Source organism: Rhea pennata, chromosome 4, assembly GCF_028389875.1.
Source record: "Rhea pennata isolate bPtePen1 chromosome 4, bPtePen1.pri, whole genome shotgun sequence".
Lineage (NCBI taxonomy): Eukaryota > Metazoa > Chordata > Aves > Rheiformes > Rheidae > Rhea > Rhea pennata.
The window spans coordinates 10,308,308-10,327,493 of NC_084666.1; the positions used below are offsets into that span (position 1 = coordinate 10,308,308).

The 19,186-nt window shown below is 36.5% G+C and overlaps 1 protein-coding gene across 4 annotated transcripts in view; it reads left to right on the forward strand.

Annotated features, from left to right (window-relative positions):
* ADD1 (adducin 1) overlaps window positions 1–19,120 on the forward strand; it is a 67,910-nt gene extending 48,790 nt beyond the window's left edge. For 2 of the 4 annotated variants that reach the window (XM_062575268.1, XM_062575269.1), the window contains exons 11-15: window positions 1,357–1,458; window positions 3,322–3,411; window positions 10,211–10,367; window positions 12,377–12,472; window positions 16,419–19,120. In XM_062575268.1, the coding sequence (XP_062431252.1) occupies window positions 1,357–1,458; window positions 3,322–3,411; window positions 10,211–10,367; window positions 12,377–12,472; window positions 16,419–16,771 (798 nt within the window). In that variant the 3' untranslated portion in view covers window positions 16,772–19,120. Of the gene's footprint in view, window positions 1–1,356; window positions 1,459–3,321; window positions 3,412–10,210; window positions 10,368–12,376; window positions 12,473–13,201; window positions 13,237–16,418 lie in introns of those variants that run through there. The other 2 variants (XM_062575270.1, XM_062575271.1) reach the window with 2 other exon arrangements.
* The last annotated feature ends 66 nt before the right edge of the window (window positions 19,121–19,186 follow it).

The following is a 19,186-nucleotide window of genomic DNA, read 5'->3' on the forward strand; positions in this document are numbered from 1 at the left end:
GTGAGTATTTCACAGCTCCATGTTCATTCCATTTTTTACTTTACAGTTGCAAAACATTTTAAAATTCTGTTGCTTTTTGAAGTTTGACGATTTCTGGCTATCTTATTGTTTCTTGAAGTTACTCAGGAAAAAATGCATAGCATTTGCTCTATAAAACAGGTTTGCTTTATTGTTCAGTGCATTTTTTATGCAACAGTAACTGAGAATTATGACAGCACGTGTAAAAAAAAAAAAAAAAATATATATATATATATATATATACAAGGTAAAAACCCAGTTATGTGACAGATTAAACGTGGACTCATACCAAATGCACTGTCCAAATAAAGCAACCTTCTGTGAAGAACTCATGAAGCGCTTAAAGTTTGTGTTTGGGATATTTTTGTAACCTTTTCAGCTATAAGTTATAAAATACTCGACATCACCAAACTGTTCCTGTAGATTGCTGTGCTGATACAGCTGTTTATCTGTGCAGAAACTAATTCTGGAAACAGTACATTTTGCTGAAGTAGCTTATTTTAATGCAAAACTTTGGTGATGCCCACTCTTGCCTCGCAGTACAGAGTCATTCACTAAACCGGGTTAGTGGCATCACATTGCTTTTCACACTCCTGTCATCTTATGCTTTAAGTTTGCTTTGATGTTTGTTGAGTATCGGAGGATTGAATCAATGATCTCTCTTGTGTTAGTTTGTAAATATACAAAATACAGTAAATAAAAATGGTAGCAATAGGATTTTAGAACTCTTTCCCTAGATTTTGCCGTACTTACCTTTGGGTAAGGTATAGTATTCCATTTAAATGAACTCATTTTGAAATCAGTCCATTTTAATTTATCCATTTCTGATTAAATGTCCTTAAAAATACTCAAGTACTTTTCCAGTAGTTGTATTGGAGTTTTCTTACTCCTGAATTAATGCAAGTTTCTTCAAGTGAGAAATACTGTTTTTAGAAAGAAATGTGGAACTCTGTTGTGGTCAAGCATACAGCTTGAAAGCAGCTTATCAAACAACTTAAATCTTTCAGTCTTTGTAATCTCTGAATTACACATAGCTGTGATCGTTACATAGTTTTAGGCAGAAGTTATTTAAGAGTTGACTAGCTCTTTAGATATTTAGGGTTCCTTTTTTTATTAGCTTGATTTAATTGAATAATTCCAATGTTTGTAAATGTATTTGAAGTTAGTTTATATTTCTAAAGCAGGAAGCAAATAATCTTAAAAATTAATAGAATATAACCATTGGTTCAGTTCTCTGTTATGTATAATGCATGATCAACTGTTAATGTGAATTTGCTGCTCTGAGTGTCCCTAGCCATTACAGCAATTCTGACTTTTCAACTATTTTTAATATTACAGTGGACTAAAGAGGATGGACATAGAACTGCCACCTCTGCTGTCCCTAACCTGTTTGTTCCATTGAACACTAATCCAAAGGAGGTCCAAGAAATGAGGAACAAGGTTTGTAATAGCAGTAAAGTATTTTTTATCATTGCATTAAGTTGCACACTTCTAGTGAACTAATTTATTTTGTTATAATAGAATCTTTTGGGGTTCAAAAACACTGCTTCCCTATTGTGCTTTCCTTTTATAACTAGATACAGAAGCAATTCCTAAATATCCTGAACTGAGGTTGGAAAAAAACAAGTGGTATAACCATCCACCATATGAAGACTTTGCCTTGTATTTTGTTACTGTAAAACCAGTTTCTAAGAATAGATTTTCAGTATTGCAGCCAAGTCATATTAACCTTATTTTTTTCTTTTCAACTGTTGCTGGGTACCTCTGAAAGAATACCACAGGATTTGTGGTAGTAACTTTGTTCCCTGAAATCATACACTTCCACATCAGCGACTTTTTTTTCTGTTTTTGTTTTACCACTTGCAGTTGTAGCATATTTTGTAGCAATTGCAAAGTCTACTGATCTCTCCATATTATATTGTTATAATATAAATATGATGTGATTGTTGCAGGAGTTTGGGGTCATCTGGGACTGAAAGTTGTTGTTGGTGGTGTTTTTTTTAATGGCCCAAGCATTTAATCTTCCAGTCTTCAGATTTAAAATATTCCTGGAAACAATCTTCCTACAGGAAAGCATTGAATGTGTAGGATTTTTATTTTTTTATTATTAAATATATACCAGTAACTTGTTAATGCTGAGCTTGTTCTTGATATTTTTGCTACCTCAGACTGGCCATATAGAAATGGCAGCTGGCACAGTGTCACAGGAAACCGATCGGTGCTAACAAAACCTGCGTAAGGTTGCTAGAGCTTCCGCTTCGCCTTTCGTGGCATGTCAGACACTAACTCTTCAACTGAGAAGCCTAGTGAAACTGCCCAGCAGTTTCTTAGTGTTTGAAACCCAAAATGCTGCTGTATTTAAAAACTTGAATGAAATGGTCTAAAAGGAGAGAAGTAAAACTTATTTCACAACTTCTCCTTCTCCTGATGATAAGTCCAGTAAAGTAGAAGGACTTTAACTTTCTGAAATACCAAGTGTTAATAATAATGTGTGCTTTTATACTTCTGTGTGTGTGTTTTTATATAAATCTTTTTTTTTTTTTTTTTTTTTTTTTAAGTTTACAGAGATCTTTTGGAATCTTTCATCTTTTTCTGAACAAGAAACAATGTTTTAGAAACACATTTTGACTCTGCTATGATTTCTTTACACTAACAGAATATCTAATTTAAATAGCTAATAGCCACATTTCAGTACTATATTTTTGTTCCCCTCTTCTGTATGGAAAGAACGAGGATGTATTTAGGATGAAACAGAAGGAGTGTTTTGAATACTCTGAAGTGAGTGTCAGTGTATACATAGGTAAATACTCGTGTGCCCTTTTAGAAATATGATGCTAGATTGTTACAAAAATTAAGTGTTTTGCAAAAGAATCCGTAGGAAGAAAATACTGTGATGTTACAGACTATTGTCAGGCACCTGTAAAGGATTCGTCCGGTACAACAGACTGGCATAACAGTGACCCTTGCGATTCTCATCCCTGCCCACCTTTCTCCACAAAGTGGATTTGTCTGCTACCTGATCTGTGCGCTTTCGCCACAAGCCGGTACTCAAAAGCAAAAGACAGTATGTGCTGTGGTACTCGAATACTAAATTCTGACAAATGTGGGGAAACGAACAGAAATTTGATGCACATCTTCAGCTGGTGTTCATAAGCACAGCTTTACTGATGTGAGTAGGGCCGTAATTTTGTACCCTGGTTGCAGCCTCTTGGCCTGGTCACCCACTCCTTTTCTCGGTTAAAAGAACATAGTTAACTTTCCTCTGTCATTCACGTGAGTGTATTCTGCTGCTTTCCTTTACAGATCCGGGAGCAAAACTTACAAGATATTAAAACTGCAGGCCCTCAATCACAGGTTCTTTCTGGGGTAGTTGTGGACAGGAGTCTTGTACAGGTGAGAGCAAAAAATGCCAAAAAAATACTAGCTTAAAGTTAATATATATTATCCTCTACTTTCACCTAATATGTTACTATAAAATTATTCTTTAATTGGCAGAGAGTAACTGTTTATAAGGTAAGTATTAGAGGTAACACCATTGTCTTTGCAAGAGTGCTCAGGATCAGAAACTTAAGAGGCTTCAGTCATGTAGTTCAAGCATGTCTGTGAAGGATGCTTTTTTTTTTTTTTTTTGCTGAATGTAATGCATGAAATTCAAAAGGCTTATTTATATGGGTTAGATTCTTGTTCAAAACTGGTCAGGCTTTGTGACAGTTTGTGGGTTTTTTTGTTTTGTTTTGTTTTTTTTTTTTCCTCCAAGTTTTATGTATCTTAAAGTATTAAATACTGGGCACAGCAGGCTCATTTTGGGGCAGTAGTGTTTTTGTGTTGAATATATTATTGTGCTTCACAATACTTTATTTGAGCAGCAATTAAAATAAAAGAGCTATTATACATCAATAAAACTTAAAAGCAGTATGTCTGGATATACTAAAGAGATTATCTCTGAATTATAGCTCAAAATAAGAGTTAGAGCTATATGGTTATTATGTTTAACAAGCTTGAATGACATTAAAGCTCTATATATCTGAGTGCTTTACCTGTACCAGATAATATTTCCTAGTATCCTTTAAAGAGTGTGACTGTTCTTACCATGACAATAGCATTATTCATTTGGATGTCATGTTGTGTGCATGTCAATTCACTGTCACTGCAATTTTGTCTACCAATTATTGTTTCTTTGCATGTTTTTAGCAAGCATCATAATGCTCTTGGTTGATGTTTTAAAGCCCGGGCTCGGTTTGCTCTGTTTACTCGATTTACTGTTGCAGGATGCTCCCCTCTCAGACTGTACGGAAACTATTGAAGGGCTCGATCTCACAGAGCAGGCCTTTAGTCCTGCTAAATCTCTGTCTGTTAGAAAGGTACTGCCCTGTCATACTGCTCTAAATACTGTTGTTCACCCTTCATTTTCTTCTTCCTTACCCTTGACCTCTTCCCTTTGTTAGCTATTTGGCTACAAAAGAAAAAGAAATAGATGGATCTCCAAATTATGTATATGCAATTATACAAACAGTTAAGTTATCCTATAAAAGTATCCTTTAAGGACTTTGATTTTATATATTTATGTGTGTAAAAAAGCTGTTGAGGAAATATGTTTGATGTGAAGGTGCTAATCAGGTTGTGCATGTAGTGGTATTTTTGCGCATGTTTTTAATTTTGAATTATTCTAATTTGAGATCCATGTTGAGCTAGCTTAATCTCAGCCTGATTACATCAGTGTAATTCCAGAGATATCCACATGTTCAGGATGTGTCATGCTGATAAACACTGCCAGCTTTTAATCCAGCATTGCTGGATGTCTTGTGTTTCCTTAAAACTTCCTGTAGTTAGAGTTGCTGAGTTCAGCAAGAGATGCTGAATAATGTCCCACACATCCAAAATACATCGACTTTCGAACTGTTAATATAGTCATACTTTTGGCTTTTGTATCGTACTTTAAATACAGAGTGAATACAATAGGCATGTTTATATGGTTGGCGGGGGACAGGGAGCTAAGTCCTTTGAGGCTGAGTAAATAGGAACAGTTTCCGTAGTGGAAACAATCTGTCCTTCGTTGTCGGTCTCTCCCAAATTTGTTAGGAGTTTATCGGAAGTGATGTAACATGCAAAAGCACAGGGTGCAGATGTGGATCAGGGTCTCTTTTCTGCCTCAGTATTTTTCTCTGACAGGTTTTAAAATGTTGATCTAGGCTGTGCCTAAAATCTCATTATCAGAATAGTTTTTCCATCAAAAAGCAGAATAGTTTGAATTACATCATAGTAGCAAATCTTGTAACTTTATAACGTTTTCGGCAGCAATAAGCCAGTTGTATTGTAGATACAGTCTTTATTATACTCAGAATTTGATAAAAGTATTTCGGATTATGATTTGTCTTATCCATATCTGAAAGTAAGACTCGTGACATATTCCTTGCACATTTAAGATTTAAAAAAGAAAAAAGGCAAATCTGTACCTGCCCTTTGTTCTAGTAGCTTCTCTGTTTAATAATACCTTCCAAGCAAAAAGTGACTTTTATGGCAGGCATCCATTGGGTTATGGTGATAATTTATTTCACCAGTGATGTGCAAGGTATCTTTTAAGTATTCTTTTTGAATAATTGCATCATTTTTCTATAAAATTATTTGAATAATGTTACAAGGCCTTTTAAAGACATTACGGAGCCAACAAAAAAGGTCAGCTGGGTACATGATTTTGCTGGTAATATAATGTTAAGAGTTTAGATGTCCAAATGATGCGTTCCCTCTTTGTTGGTGTTGTGAAAGTGCTTTCCTCCTGAAATGCTGTATAAAATCAGATCATTCAGAATGTCAACTCAAGTAGTAGCAGCCAGTTTCATTATCATCCTAATAAAGGTTGTGACCTGAATACTTGATTAGGAGTTTTTTGTTGCAAAAAATGCCAGAGAAGTTTTTCAGAAAGATTATGCTGAAAACCAGTCTCATATTTCTTATCTTATGACACCCACATAAATCTCACAGTAATGAAGTTTTAAGAAAGAAATGTATACATCAAGGTCTTGAGAACATTTAGGTATGAGGTAATTGGAATTTTTCAGTTGAAAAATTATTGGGCACTAATTTACCATTTAATTAAAATGTTCCACCTCTGATTGCAATAAGATGTAACAGTATATTATACTTAACACTGAAATCTGTATCAACTACTAACATTCTATTTTAGGGTGAAAAAGTTCCTATGCTGTGTACAGTTTGCATGTAATGCTTTGAGTCTTGTCTGCCTCCAGCTGCATTAGTGACTACTCCATTTTGCCTTGTTGTATGCTTTGTCACTGTTCCGAGAAGTCCTGGCTGGGTTGCAATACAAGCTCCTTGTGCATCATATTTTACTCATGTTACAGACTTGGTTAACTAAGCTTCTGCTGCAGTCTTGGCTGAACAAGGGAGAATTTTGGTTATTCTTACTACTGACATTCTGCAATCTAATAAAATTCACATGAATTTTAAAAAAGAGAATTTCAGGTATAAGGGAACAGCCTATTTCTTGTCTTTTCTTCTAAAATGAAAATTTTGTGACTTAATGAATAACTGCTCTGTTCTGACCCCAGAGCTGGCACTGCATTTTAATAGTAATTCCATTAAAAAGTGCTGTAAGGATCTTGGCCTTTTTTTTGGATAAAGGCCCTACATTAATGTCAGATAGTATTAAGACTGATTGTTAACTTCAAGGTTAATCAGTTACTATGGATATACAGTTTGATTAATGGAAACATTGGCATGTATAAGGTGCCAGTTTTGCTCATCCCGGCTCCTGAGAATAAGGTGAAGAAGTACCTGCCTGTTCAGTGCTGGTCACCTTGCATTTCCTAGCTTTTCTTTGAAAGTAAGATGCGGCTGAAAAGTTGCAAAATGACTTGATCGTCTAGAATTTTCATGCAGGATACGTGAAAGCCCAAGTTTAGTATGAACGTCCATCGTTAGACATAACTGACCTTCCCGTTGTTTCAGTCTTTCTGGGAGAGCGAGCTGCTGTAAACTTCTCAGGAGCGGAAGTGCGTTCAGTTTATAGATAACAGTTCATCCACTGTCTCTTACGGTGGAGAAAATACTGTTGCTGTTCAAGCGTTTACGCAGGCAGTCAGACCTCTAGTAAATCCTCTAAATGATTCTGGAGTCGTCACGGTCCAGCTGAAATCGCTCCTGCGTTCGCTTTCTGCATGTTATGCCGTGCTGCGCTGTTTGATGGACCAAGTGCCAGTCTGTTCTGGGGGAATTTATTCCCTCTCCATGGGCTCTCGAACGCTGAAAGCAACTCCAGGCCCATTTTCCTCTGCAGTTTTTCTCTTTGTCATTCATAGGAATCCCCAGGCTGCATGGCTGGTTTGATAACTCCACAAAATCTGTGTATTTTAGTCTTAAGCTTAATGATCTAAAATACGTCCTGTCCTTTATATTCCCTTTCCTTCTGTTCCATGCTGCTCTGTTTTCTGGTGTATATTTTTATTAAAATTCTGTGAAGGCTGCTCTGTGGCCTGTTCTGTTAAGTAACATATGTACATATATATAAAATCTGGTTTCATATAATTTAGAATAATCATGTTGCATAATTTTTTTTATTATTATTTTCCCCTCAGAATTTGTCCCCCTACCATCATAATTTTTCATTGGTAGTCTTTGAACTGCTTCCATGTTACTGATACTGTCCAAAACTGGATATGTTATTTTGGAAGCAGCTTTACCAAATCAGAAGTTTGCCTTTCTTGACTGTCATGTAATTCTTTTGCTTTTACAGTCTGGAAGCACAAGTGTTTTTATTTGTCGTATACAATCTGCCTTCTGTTGTTGCCTGTGATCTTTCTTGACATTATTTCTCTTGAGTCAAAGATACTCAACTGGTATAAATTTTGGTTTAAAAACTGGTTTAAAATTCTGTGCATTAGTACATTCATTTGTGTGTGTGTGTATATATACACACACACATATATATATATATATATATATTCCCCCCCCCCCAGCTGTTGAATCTTGATTTCATATTCAACTTTTCAGGTTCTTTTGTGTTATTTTCTGATCTTTCACATTAGAATTTCTTAAGTGATAAACTTGAAACGCTGCTTTTACTTCCCGGTAGTTAACCAAGGTGTTCTCTTAAGAAAAAAGCACTCACAGTGCCAACGTACGAGTCATCTTGCCACGGGGCGTGGGCTTTGCTGTTTGTTGCTACCACTGCATAGGCGTTCAGTAAAATTTGATTTCATGTGAAAGTTGTTTTACCCAGTCATCTTGAATTCATCTCGCAAACAAGTTTCCAAGACTCCTAAACATTTGAGGGACACCAATGTGCGTTGTATGTTTTGTTCCTTCTCTGATGATTTTTATAACCCTGGAATACTTTGTCTGTATATTTTCCTGTGTGCTTGGTAAGTCCCTGTTACTTGCTGCTGCTGTTTCGGCTGAAGACTGCCTATTTACTTTGGAGGGTAGGCTGAAATAGAGACGTCTGAAATTGCAATGGGTACCAATTTCTGTCATCGTTAAAGACAGGTTTTTTGGGGGAGGGGAGTACATTTGTTTACAAAAACAAATATAATTGATGTAAAGGCTGATGTTTTCTGGCTTCTTTTAATGTATGATACTGTAAGAAAAGCTGTAACTATCAAACTTGAGGTTTTTTAGTGTTAAGACAGCTGGTGCTTTGTGGAAATAGTTAAGAACAGGCTTTTGACATTTACTGACATTCTGCATCTAAGATGAGAGTTCCTCTTATTTTAGGGAGAAGCAGAGACAATTTATAATGTTACATTTTTCTGAATGTTTCTTTTCAGGATCTTACAGTGGGGAGGTGTGGTAATGCTGCTTGTTCTTCAGTGCCTCTGGCTGACGTTAGCTTCCTAAATAGAAGCATAGATTGTAGCAAGCAGCTGTTCTTATCTCCCTGGGTTTCTCCATACCACTGCAGATTGCTGGAGACCTCTTGTGAGGCCTTAAGAAATACCTAACTGCTCTTTGCCTCGTTCCACCCAGACATTCTTGTCCGGCACCTTTCTGGCGTTGACCTTTTGTCCTAAGCAGCTCTTCCCATCGGAAACGACGCTTGGTCTTGTTTCATTTTGACGTCTCTAGTGAAGATCTCTTGCTTGTCCATCTTTGCTGTTCTGCTTGGTCTTAAACTCTTAACGTTTTGATGATTTCTTTAAAATATTGGTACAAATGTGAAAGTAATTTAGGCTGATCAGTATCCCGTATTACTTTGGTAGTGAAATTCAGTGACCTCCTTGAGAGCGAAGACAATTCGGAGTCACAGTGACACATCAGTCATTTTCAAACTTAGGTCAGTAGTGTCCGGCATATCAGATGAGAAGACAGATTCTTAGACAAGTCACCTGAAAGATGCATCAGCTATTCAGTCAACTAATCCTTTGCATCTGAGGTGATGTGAAACCAGTGGCTTTGGTCTTCACTGTACACTTAGAGAAGAAAAACTAAAATGACTTACTATTGGAGAGAGAATCTCTGATGCAGCTGGTTTTGTCCCTTGGGACTTCTTGTATTTGGAATTGCTAATGCTATATTTGTGTAAATTTTTATCTAGTTTGTGACAAATACTATAGAAATAAACATGCTAACTCATAATAAGATTATGTTAACCTTAATCCCTTAAAAATAACTTATAATAAACTGTTGATCTGGTGTACACAGAATACATACAAGATGGCTTTTACGGTAACATCTGTTAAATGTTATATAAAAGCTACCAGAAATGGCTTTTCCCGTATTCAAATTTTTTTTGACCTGTGAGCATTAGCTGCCAGTTCTGTTAATTTCTACAGAAATCCCATGCTCACGTTGCTGTGCAATTGGGCCCAGTATCCTGTTTCTCTCCTGGGGAGTAAAAGAAACTCGATACTTCTGTAACTTCAGATACAACTTACCTAAACTGTTTGGCTGCTGTTTGATTTGCTGCTTAATGGTGGATATTGCCTAGTGAAAACACTGATGTCTCTGTGAGAGTAATTGATGAGACCTACTTTCTCCTTAATATTAACCTGTCGTAAACTAATTTTTTTATCCTGAAATAGAGAATTTTATTCTTTAAACCTAAAAGAAAATAAATACAGCATTTTTTTTCAAATTATCTTTTGTTTTGTTTTTGGCTGCTTTGTAACTTCTGCACTTCACAGGGTTCTGCAAGTTACTACTGGATTGCAGATGTATCTTAATTGTATTTTGTCAGGGAGAACTGGTGACTGCATCAAAGGCGATAATTGAGAAAGAATATCAACCAAGAGTCATAGTGAGCACAACCGGACCAAATCCCTTCAATAAACTCACTGATCGAGAACTGGAGGAGTATCGCAAAGAGGTAGAAAGAAAGCAGAAGGGGCCAGAAGGTTAGTTTATCTCTGTGTTCTTTTCTGTAATTGGATATAGCAAAGCAGCATTTATTACTAATTTGGATTGTGGGCTACCTGTTGAGGTCATGGAAAAGTTACTCAGTTTCTATATTTCATTTTTTTCCAGTGTAAATTATGAACTTAGAAAGCATACTGGTCATAGAAAGTGCAATTTAAGTGTTACGGGGTATTCTGTGTAGATTTTATTTGAAAAATTTTCCTAGTAGCTAAAAGAGGTGTTTAATATGGCCAGTTATTGCTGCTGCTAAGTTCTGGAACTCTTGAAACTTTACTCATTGAAATTTTCAGGTACTGTAAAGTACTGCAGGTTGTTCTGCTTTGCTTCCCTTAGCACTGGAGATAGTCTAAGGTGAGAGAATGATGTTGGTTTTTTTTGCAGCAAAACTGCAGTTTTCTAAATTGCTGGAATTTTGTAGACCTGAGAAATCCAAATTGGGAAGATGCAGAATAAAACTTGATTGCTGGAGATTGGAGATAGCACATCTTGAGGACTCCCCAGAAACACAGACTTTCTAAACAATAATAAAATTCTGAGTCATGCTGTAAAAAGAGATCATTACTACATCTGAAATAGTTACCCTGTTTTACTTATTTTTAAGCTTTATGGGATTATACTTACGCCATTTCCACTAATTGGTTATGGTTTGAATCTGAATGATGCAGGAACTGTCTTGCAGTGTTTGCTCCCTACTTCAGCTTTTGTAGGAGCGTAGGAGTCATTGCAGATCATGAATCTTCAGTTTCACAAGTACTGGACTGTTTGGGGGACTGGGATGCTGTGCTGTTTTGCCTGTATTACTGCATACTGTTATTCTCTCAGTAACATTGCTACATCCTTCTTAGATAAGATTTCAAAATATGGAGAAACTGTGTTACTGAGACAGACACCATCTGGGGAACAGAGTACTTTGCTTAGAAATCAGAACATCAGTGAGCAAAATACTTCAGATAAAAAATCTCTGGATTTGAAAGGCAGATCTAAAACCTTTCAAGGAGCAGATATGAAGACTGTGCAGGATCGTGAAGTATCATCATTACCTAAATCTTTAGATAACGCTCAGTTTGCTGCTGCATGGGTTTCTTGTCAGACCACGCAGCAAGTCACCACACATCTTAACCAAGAAGAGCCAGATGTGCAGAAGTCATCTCATAAGGAATTTCATACTGCAGTGATCAAAGCACTAAGGTCTAATCCTGATCTTTTGGCTGAGGCCTCAGGTATTATGAATATGGTATAGTTGTGCTTGCAATCTAAGGAACAAAATCTTTATCTACGCCATTTGGAGATTCTGTCAGTTGACTCTGTTATCTGTGGGACTGGTTTCATGTTTTAATTGTTCAGGTGAACTGTATGGAACAATGTTTTAGTATTGTTCCTGATACAAGGTGTACTCTGTTAATGTTTTCTTCTGGCTATAGGGCTGTTAACCTGGAAGTGAGGGAGACCCTTCTTACTAATAATAAATGTGCAAACCACTGCAAAATCTGTTTTGAATCATTTAATTATTGCATGTTTTTCTGATTATCTATGCAGTCTTTCATTCTTCTCTTTTAGGATGCAATTTTATTTACTCTGAGATTAAGCAAACAATTCAAAGCAAGCAAAAGAACATTGTTTTGTGCAAGTCTGATAGCATTTTTGACCATATATTTGTTTATATTTCCTTTATTTTTTTTTTTTCTAACAGGTTCTCAAACTGTCTGCTGTATAGTTCATAAACAGTCATGTTATTTGGCCCTTGCATGGTTGTGGTGGGGCGTATGATAGAACACACAAAAACAAAGCCAAACTTCAATATTAACAAAACTGTTAAAGTCAAACTATCACTTATTTTTTCTTTTGCTTGTTTTGGTATTATTGAATATCCTAGCAGAATTCTGATTCAGAAAAATGTATTTATGGGGGCTGGGGGGTGGCTGAGAATGACACTTGTCTTAACCCATGCTGAATTTTTTTTTTCACTCCCGTTGTTCTACATTTGCAGAACCTTCAGAAGATGGCAGACAACAGAAAGAGAGAAGTCCCCCTGATCACAGCTCAGCTCGCACTCCCCCCAGTACACCGATTAAAGTAGAGGAAGGTATGTTGTTTTCATCTGGGGGCCCGGGGAAACCAGTAACTGCATCATTAGCGACTGACACATGAAAATATACAAACTAGTGTCTAATAAGGTAATATATTTCTTGTGTTTTACTTCTATATTTTTAACAGGAGTTATGTTTACAATAATAAAGAAGTGTGCATTAACATAAAGACCAATTATCACCACTTCCGAATTGCCTTGTCGTATCTTGGTCTTTCTCAGCTGAATACCCCTTTGTGCGTTTTCTGCAAGAGAGAATTGCTCTTATGAAATGAAATAAAGTCTGATGATGAACCAGACATAAATTAGATAGTTTTGTAAAATCTCCTTTGCTGACTGCACATTTCTTAAGCATTATTGTACTTGGATTACACCTCAGTAAATATTTTTCCAACTCAATTTGAATCTTAGCTTTATTAGTCACTAACCTTATGTAGTAATTCTACCTAAAATAAGAGGAGAGCTGGGAAAGTCTGTAATTGCCTCAGAACAAAAACAAACAAACAAAAAATCTTGAACAGGTGTAATCTAATTTTTGTCTTGTTTCTCTTACCTTGTACATTGGATATATCACTTGTCTGTTAAAGTTGTCTGTTCACTACTTCATCTCATTCTGTTTTCTATAAGAATGGTTGCAACCATTCTTTTAATTTAACACAATGGCTGTGATGAATGCATAGATTCTCTACTTGTGCTTTTTTCTTCTTGTGGCTGCGTTACAAACAGGAGATGGATATGCTAAAGAGTACCTGTTACCATAGTAAGTATCATTCCATACTCTGACCTGCTTATGTGCTTTGCTTCGCTCTTGCATTTTTTTTTACTAAGTAATTTTGCTTTGGTTTTTGGTTTGCATTGAAAAAGCAGGCTCTTTTCAGTTGAGACACTGATTTCTTTAGTTGTCTATTTCCTGAAACTTTAGTTAGTCATAGCTAATTACATTAAAATGCACTTTTCTTTTGAAAAAGTCTGTGAAAGTGACATTGTGTGTCCCCATATTTGTGTCTCTGACTCCTCATAGTTTAAAAAGGAATAGTCTGGAGTTGTCTTTCAGACACAGCTAAAGCAGTTTCGGGAGTTTCTGCTCCAACAGTTTGCTGCTGCCTGCACAACTTAGACTTTATAAATAAATGTTAGAGTTCCTAATCTGTTTCAGTGCAAAAGTGTTACCGCTGGTGTTTTAAACTAACCCAGCCGACTTCTGCACAGAAGTGGGGATGGAACTACTCAGGTGATGCGTTATGCATATGTCAGCTGTAGGGGAATTCAAATTTCAACTGAGGAATAATAGTAAGTAGTTGGTGGCAGGAACTTCTACAGCTGCTTCAGCTAGATCTGCAGGGCTGCATCAGATTATACTCTTAAGTAGTAAGTCTGTTTGGCTCTCTCCGTTTTTGTGTTCTGTTCTGTCCAAAAGTCAGTGTTTTGTATTCATCTTGGATACAAAAGTCAAAACTGTCCTAGACAACTGTGACATTACTAATAAGTTTTTAAATTCTATTAAAATCAGAGAATTGTGTTCTCCGAGCTCGTCTAGTTGTATAAGTGTTTCGGGACAAACATACGAAGTTTATTTTTATACACTAGAGTAACTGGGAGTTAATGCCATGACAGCTTTTACTGGCAGGAATTCTGTTGAATGATGGTGTTCTCTGTATAGAGTCACCTCTGAAATTTTTGCTATTTTAGTGTAGCTGAAATCAGGAAAGTGTTTTGTGTTAACTCAGTTATACTATAGCTTGTGTGTGTGTGTCTGTGTTGGGAAAGAAAAAAATTGTTTTCATAAATAATATGAATTTTAAATTAAAGCATCAATGATATTTTCAGAACTCTTATGCCACAGTGGATGTATATAAAGGGAAAGCCTGGATGGAGGTATATTTATTGTACCAAAAACTTCTGAAATTTTGAGGTTGTTGAGTTCTTAAATTACACAGAGGTTTTGCAGCGAGATACATTTTGAAACCTTCCTGCCTAGGTTACTGAAATCCATCAAGAGAATAGTAAACCTTTTCTATATTGTATGTTTTTCTCTATCTAATGTAGAATTTGCAGAGCTCCCCAATTCTGGTGGAATGTTACCTATAGTGAGCTAAATAAGCTGTTTGTTTCATTCCAGGTTAATGTTAATCTGTTTAGTAAAGGTGATGGTTATTTTACAAACTGGGAAGGATAGCTGTTCTGGATAAATGAGTTATAAAAAATTTTATATTTATGTAATGCTTAGGACAGCTGGCAAATGCTATTTAAATTCCAGTAGTTTCCTATTCTGTAATTTTAAGAATTGTCAACACCCCCCTTTTAAACTGTTTAAAAGAAGAAAAAAAATCATAACTGATAAACAAATATGGTGCCTGTTCTTAAACATCACAGCAGTTAATGCTTTCAGTTAATTCCTGAAGAAACAAAACTTAAAAGGCAGTGAAGAATTGTAGGCGGCACTTCTTACAACCTGCACGCATGCATCTGTGTGCTGCATACACACACAGGTTAAACTAGAGCTTCTGGAGACAGATCATCGTGTACCTGATTGCATTCTCTTCTCCTTTCTAATTCTGTCTGCATTATAACTTTTAAACTTCTAACTTGTGCATTCTGAGCGTTTGGCACTGATACTAGTGTGTTCTGCTTATTTAACATACCAGAAATTCATGGTGCTCCAAGCAAAATATGCTGCCTAGCAGCTATTCACAGAACAGTCCTGTAAAATATATTAGATGATTATTAATCCCATCCAGCAGAATTTACAAGGATGCTAAGTGTCTTTTCCATAGGAAGAAGTGGGAATATATCATTTTCTGTAAATTCTTGTGAAATCTTCAGTGTTCTTGAAGTTGACATAAATGCTCCCCAAGTTGCTGTAACAAGTTTTTAACTACTTTTAAAAGAAAAAGTTGTTGCCTCTCCTTTGTGCCTTACAAATGAATATGGCCTGGATTTTGTTCTAGATTCCTCCTTTTATAACAGCAACAGAGACGTATTTGACACAGCTAATGGGGTATTTCTAAGTTCAGTGCAGTGATGAAAAGGAATTTTTTTAAAGTGCTCGTTGAATACATACGCACACAGAAGAGCTTTAAACAGAACATCTCTAAAGTTTAGTGGTGAATGAGGAAAGTGCTATAATTTAGAGAATAGTGGTAAAATTCACCTCTGGGCATAAAGCTTTTGCAAGATTTCTTTGCCTCAGTGACCCTTCTTATACAGGGTAAGTGTTGGTGCTGGACATAGCATGTATTAAAAAAACCAAACAAACAAACAAACAAAAGAAGAAAATAAACCTTATTGCATAACTTGCTGAGCTCATTCTGTGTAGTAAACAACATAGATTTTACTTACACAAATCCATATTATATTCTCATGTATCTTGCAAAACAAAGTGAAGCCTTTGTGATAGGAAATCATATTCTGAAGCTGCATCTGTTGGATCTCATGAAGAACATAATGAACCTAAATATTTCAATTAAAATTGGCAGGCCAACAGCCTGGAAATTAATGGATTTCCGTATCTCAGATCACTACAAACCAACAGTTAGTTTCACCCACCAAGTTTAGAAAAAAACCCACTGAATTTCTTGACATTCTCTTCACTGCTAGAAAAAATTAAGTTTAATTCCTTACTATGCTAAAATCTCATGTTACTTGCAAATGTTACAGCTAAAACATGAGAGAAGGCTAACCATTGGTTTACACCCACATGAGGAAATTCAACTTTGTGTGTTCTGTGGTATGAAGCTTAAAAACAAAACTTTGGAATATCCTGTTTATCCTGTATATCTCTGTGCCCAAAGCGAGCGGAGAATAGAGCTATTCCAAAGGCTTTATGCAAAGTAAATATATTAGGGGTTTTTTGTACAGAGCACTCGCCACCAACTTGCTTCGCTCCCTTTGTTCCAGGGACACGTACCTAAACTGACTCTGTCATTGTCTGTCCGTCCATTAGAGACACAGCCGGACCAGTCTTACAGAGATGACAGTGATGCTGCAACTTTCAAGCAAACCCTCCCAGATCTCACCCCTGATGAGCCTTCAGAAGCACTCGGCTTCCCTCCCGTGGGAAAGGAGGAAGGGAGATGTGATGAAGATCTGCCCAAAAGCCAAAGTGAATCACCTGCAGTGGAAAACAAAGAGCCCCTGTCTCAACCCACCGAAGAGCCAGTAACACCAACAGCTGAGGAAGGGACAGCAGCTGATGCAGGTAGTGACGAATCTCCAGGAAAGTCCCCATCGAAAAAGAAAAAGAAGTTTCGCACTCCTTCCTTCCTGAAGAAGAACAAGAAGAAGAGTGACTCCTAAAGGCTAAACACACTGCAGAAACACTGTCATGTTTTAAAATTCATTAACCACTAGAATGTACCAGATTGTACTGAGTGTTTTGTCTTACTATGTGAATGAATGCAGCAAGTAATCCAACCAGCCCCTCAAGTTATAGCTTGATTGTTTAAGATTATAACCAGAAATCGATGTGCAAAAAGGTGCTAACCCTGTGTTTTCAGCAGCTACCACTGACCTGATCCCCAGTTTGTAAACAAATGCAAATGACTTCCACGTAGAAGGCATTGGATCACTGTTTTTAATTTAAAGCCCACACTACTTTAGGTAAGAATAAAAATATTTTTCACAATTGAAAATATAACACAAATTGCTTACCACTAGAAGTGTTCTTTTTCAATGTTCTGGCAGTCACGATTTCTTTTTAAATATTAAATTTCAGAGAGGAGGCTTCTGCAATGGTGTTTTCAGGGAGTGTATTCTTGAACTGAGATGTAAGCTGCTGCAATCTTGTGCTTATGGATCATGTTATAGTAAAGCTTTGAGACTATCCATACTCTACCTTCCTCTCTTTCCCCTCCTTTCTGACTATTGTAACAAAATGAAAGTGTTTTTTCACTTTGTTTTATTTTGTTATAGCTGGCACTTGAAATTAACTTTGTCCAGGAGGACTGATAGCGATGGTGTGTTCTGCTCATATTGTGCATTGAAAGACCCCCCCCTCCTTTTTTTTTTCTCTCTAGTAAATGCAGTTTAAGGGAAATTGGTCTTATGACCTTGCCTCCCTAAAAATCAGTCACGGGTTAATTTGGTGGTTAGGCTAAAAAGTAACTGTATTAAAGTATTTCAGAAGTTTTTCAGTTGATGAGGTAAAGCACGGGCAGTTGCCTTAGGGCCTTAGCATGGGTTTTACCCTTTTCATGTACCCTTGGGTACATACACAAACCTGTTGCGTAAAAACCTTATTTGCAGCCTTTTGTGTTTATTCCTGCCTATGGTAAAAGTTTAAATGCATTATGCTGAGTATTTAACACTTTTTTTAATTGAACTATTTTCATTTACAAAAACTGGTATTTCTTGATTTTGTTGCTAGCAGTGAAGTACTAAAATCCCAACTAAACTTAAAGATGCATTTCCAGAGTTTGCTATAAGTGTGTGTTTAATATGTAGCATGGTAAAGAAAATCGCTTTCACCACTGATTTGTCCTTTTTCCAGTTATTGCCATGCTTTTGTCTATCATAAAAGTAATTTTGTCTAATCATAAAAATAATTTCAAGATCAGATAGGTTAAAACCTGCCAGAATTCTCCAAAAACCGTAAGTAACTCATCTCAGCCAAAGGTGGAGAAAGCTGTTTGTCATTTCAGATTTCAAGTATCACACATTTCTGGTTGTAACAGCAGAAAACATTTAAAAACTCCTGTATGGGGGAGGGAAACACCTTTGACTCACAGTAAGTGTCTATAACAAAACAGACTATGGATGTAACCTTTTAGGACAATAGTAAACATTGCAATTGGTAAAACAGCAGAAAACTAATGCCTTACAACTCATGCGGTGGAAAGCATCAAGTAACAGGAGGGTTCAGCAGTTGGCTGGATCGGGAAGGCCTACATTAGGCCTCAGGCGTGGTGATGCCCTGGACTGGTCTCAGACAGTGAAGGGGAAAGAGCTGAAATGACAGTTAGAGCTGTTGGGCTTCAAAGGAGAAAAGAGGTTCAGCAGTGGTAATTAATACCGTGAGACCCTCGCCTGGTTTGGAGTGGGGAGAGGTAGGGTGGAACTAGAAGCAGCAGTTAAACCACTGTGTAAGAGAGACCCCTAAACAGTAATGTTTAGCAAGGACTGCATGGCACTAATGGCTTTGAGCTTGTATTTTAACCTTGTATGTCCTCTGTACACTAGGAAGCATACAATACTTATTTTGCTAAATTGTGTTTTATTGCCAGGGTCGTAATTAAATTACTAATTGCTATATGTTTCAGTTCATTAATGGAATCCTTCCATTTATCTTGATCACATATGCAATGATTTTTAATTTCTAATTTTGTAGTTTGTTCTTTCATATTGTAATACAAGGAATTAAAAATGTAGTTATGTATGGTATGGTTACACACTTTGGGGCAAAATAAAGTCCTGTATTTTTCTTTCTTGTATCATTAAGTTCTACTCACAAATAAAACTCTTTAAAAAAGGGTTTTTTTCCTCCTCTGCTTTCAGAGCTCGTGTACAGTTTTATTCTACAGGTATAGCCCTGAACGTTGAATTAGCTCTATTTTCTTTTAATGACCCATTAATGTATTGGTTGATTAATAATTAATTCCACATTGTCTTGCTAAACAAGTAAAATAAACTGGTCAGTGTTGCACTTTCTTCCTGGAGCATCCCACCCAAGCAATAGGCAGAGCGCAGCCATGGGAAAGCAGAAGCATTTGAGCT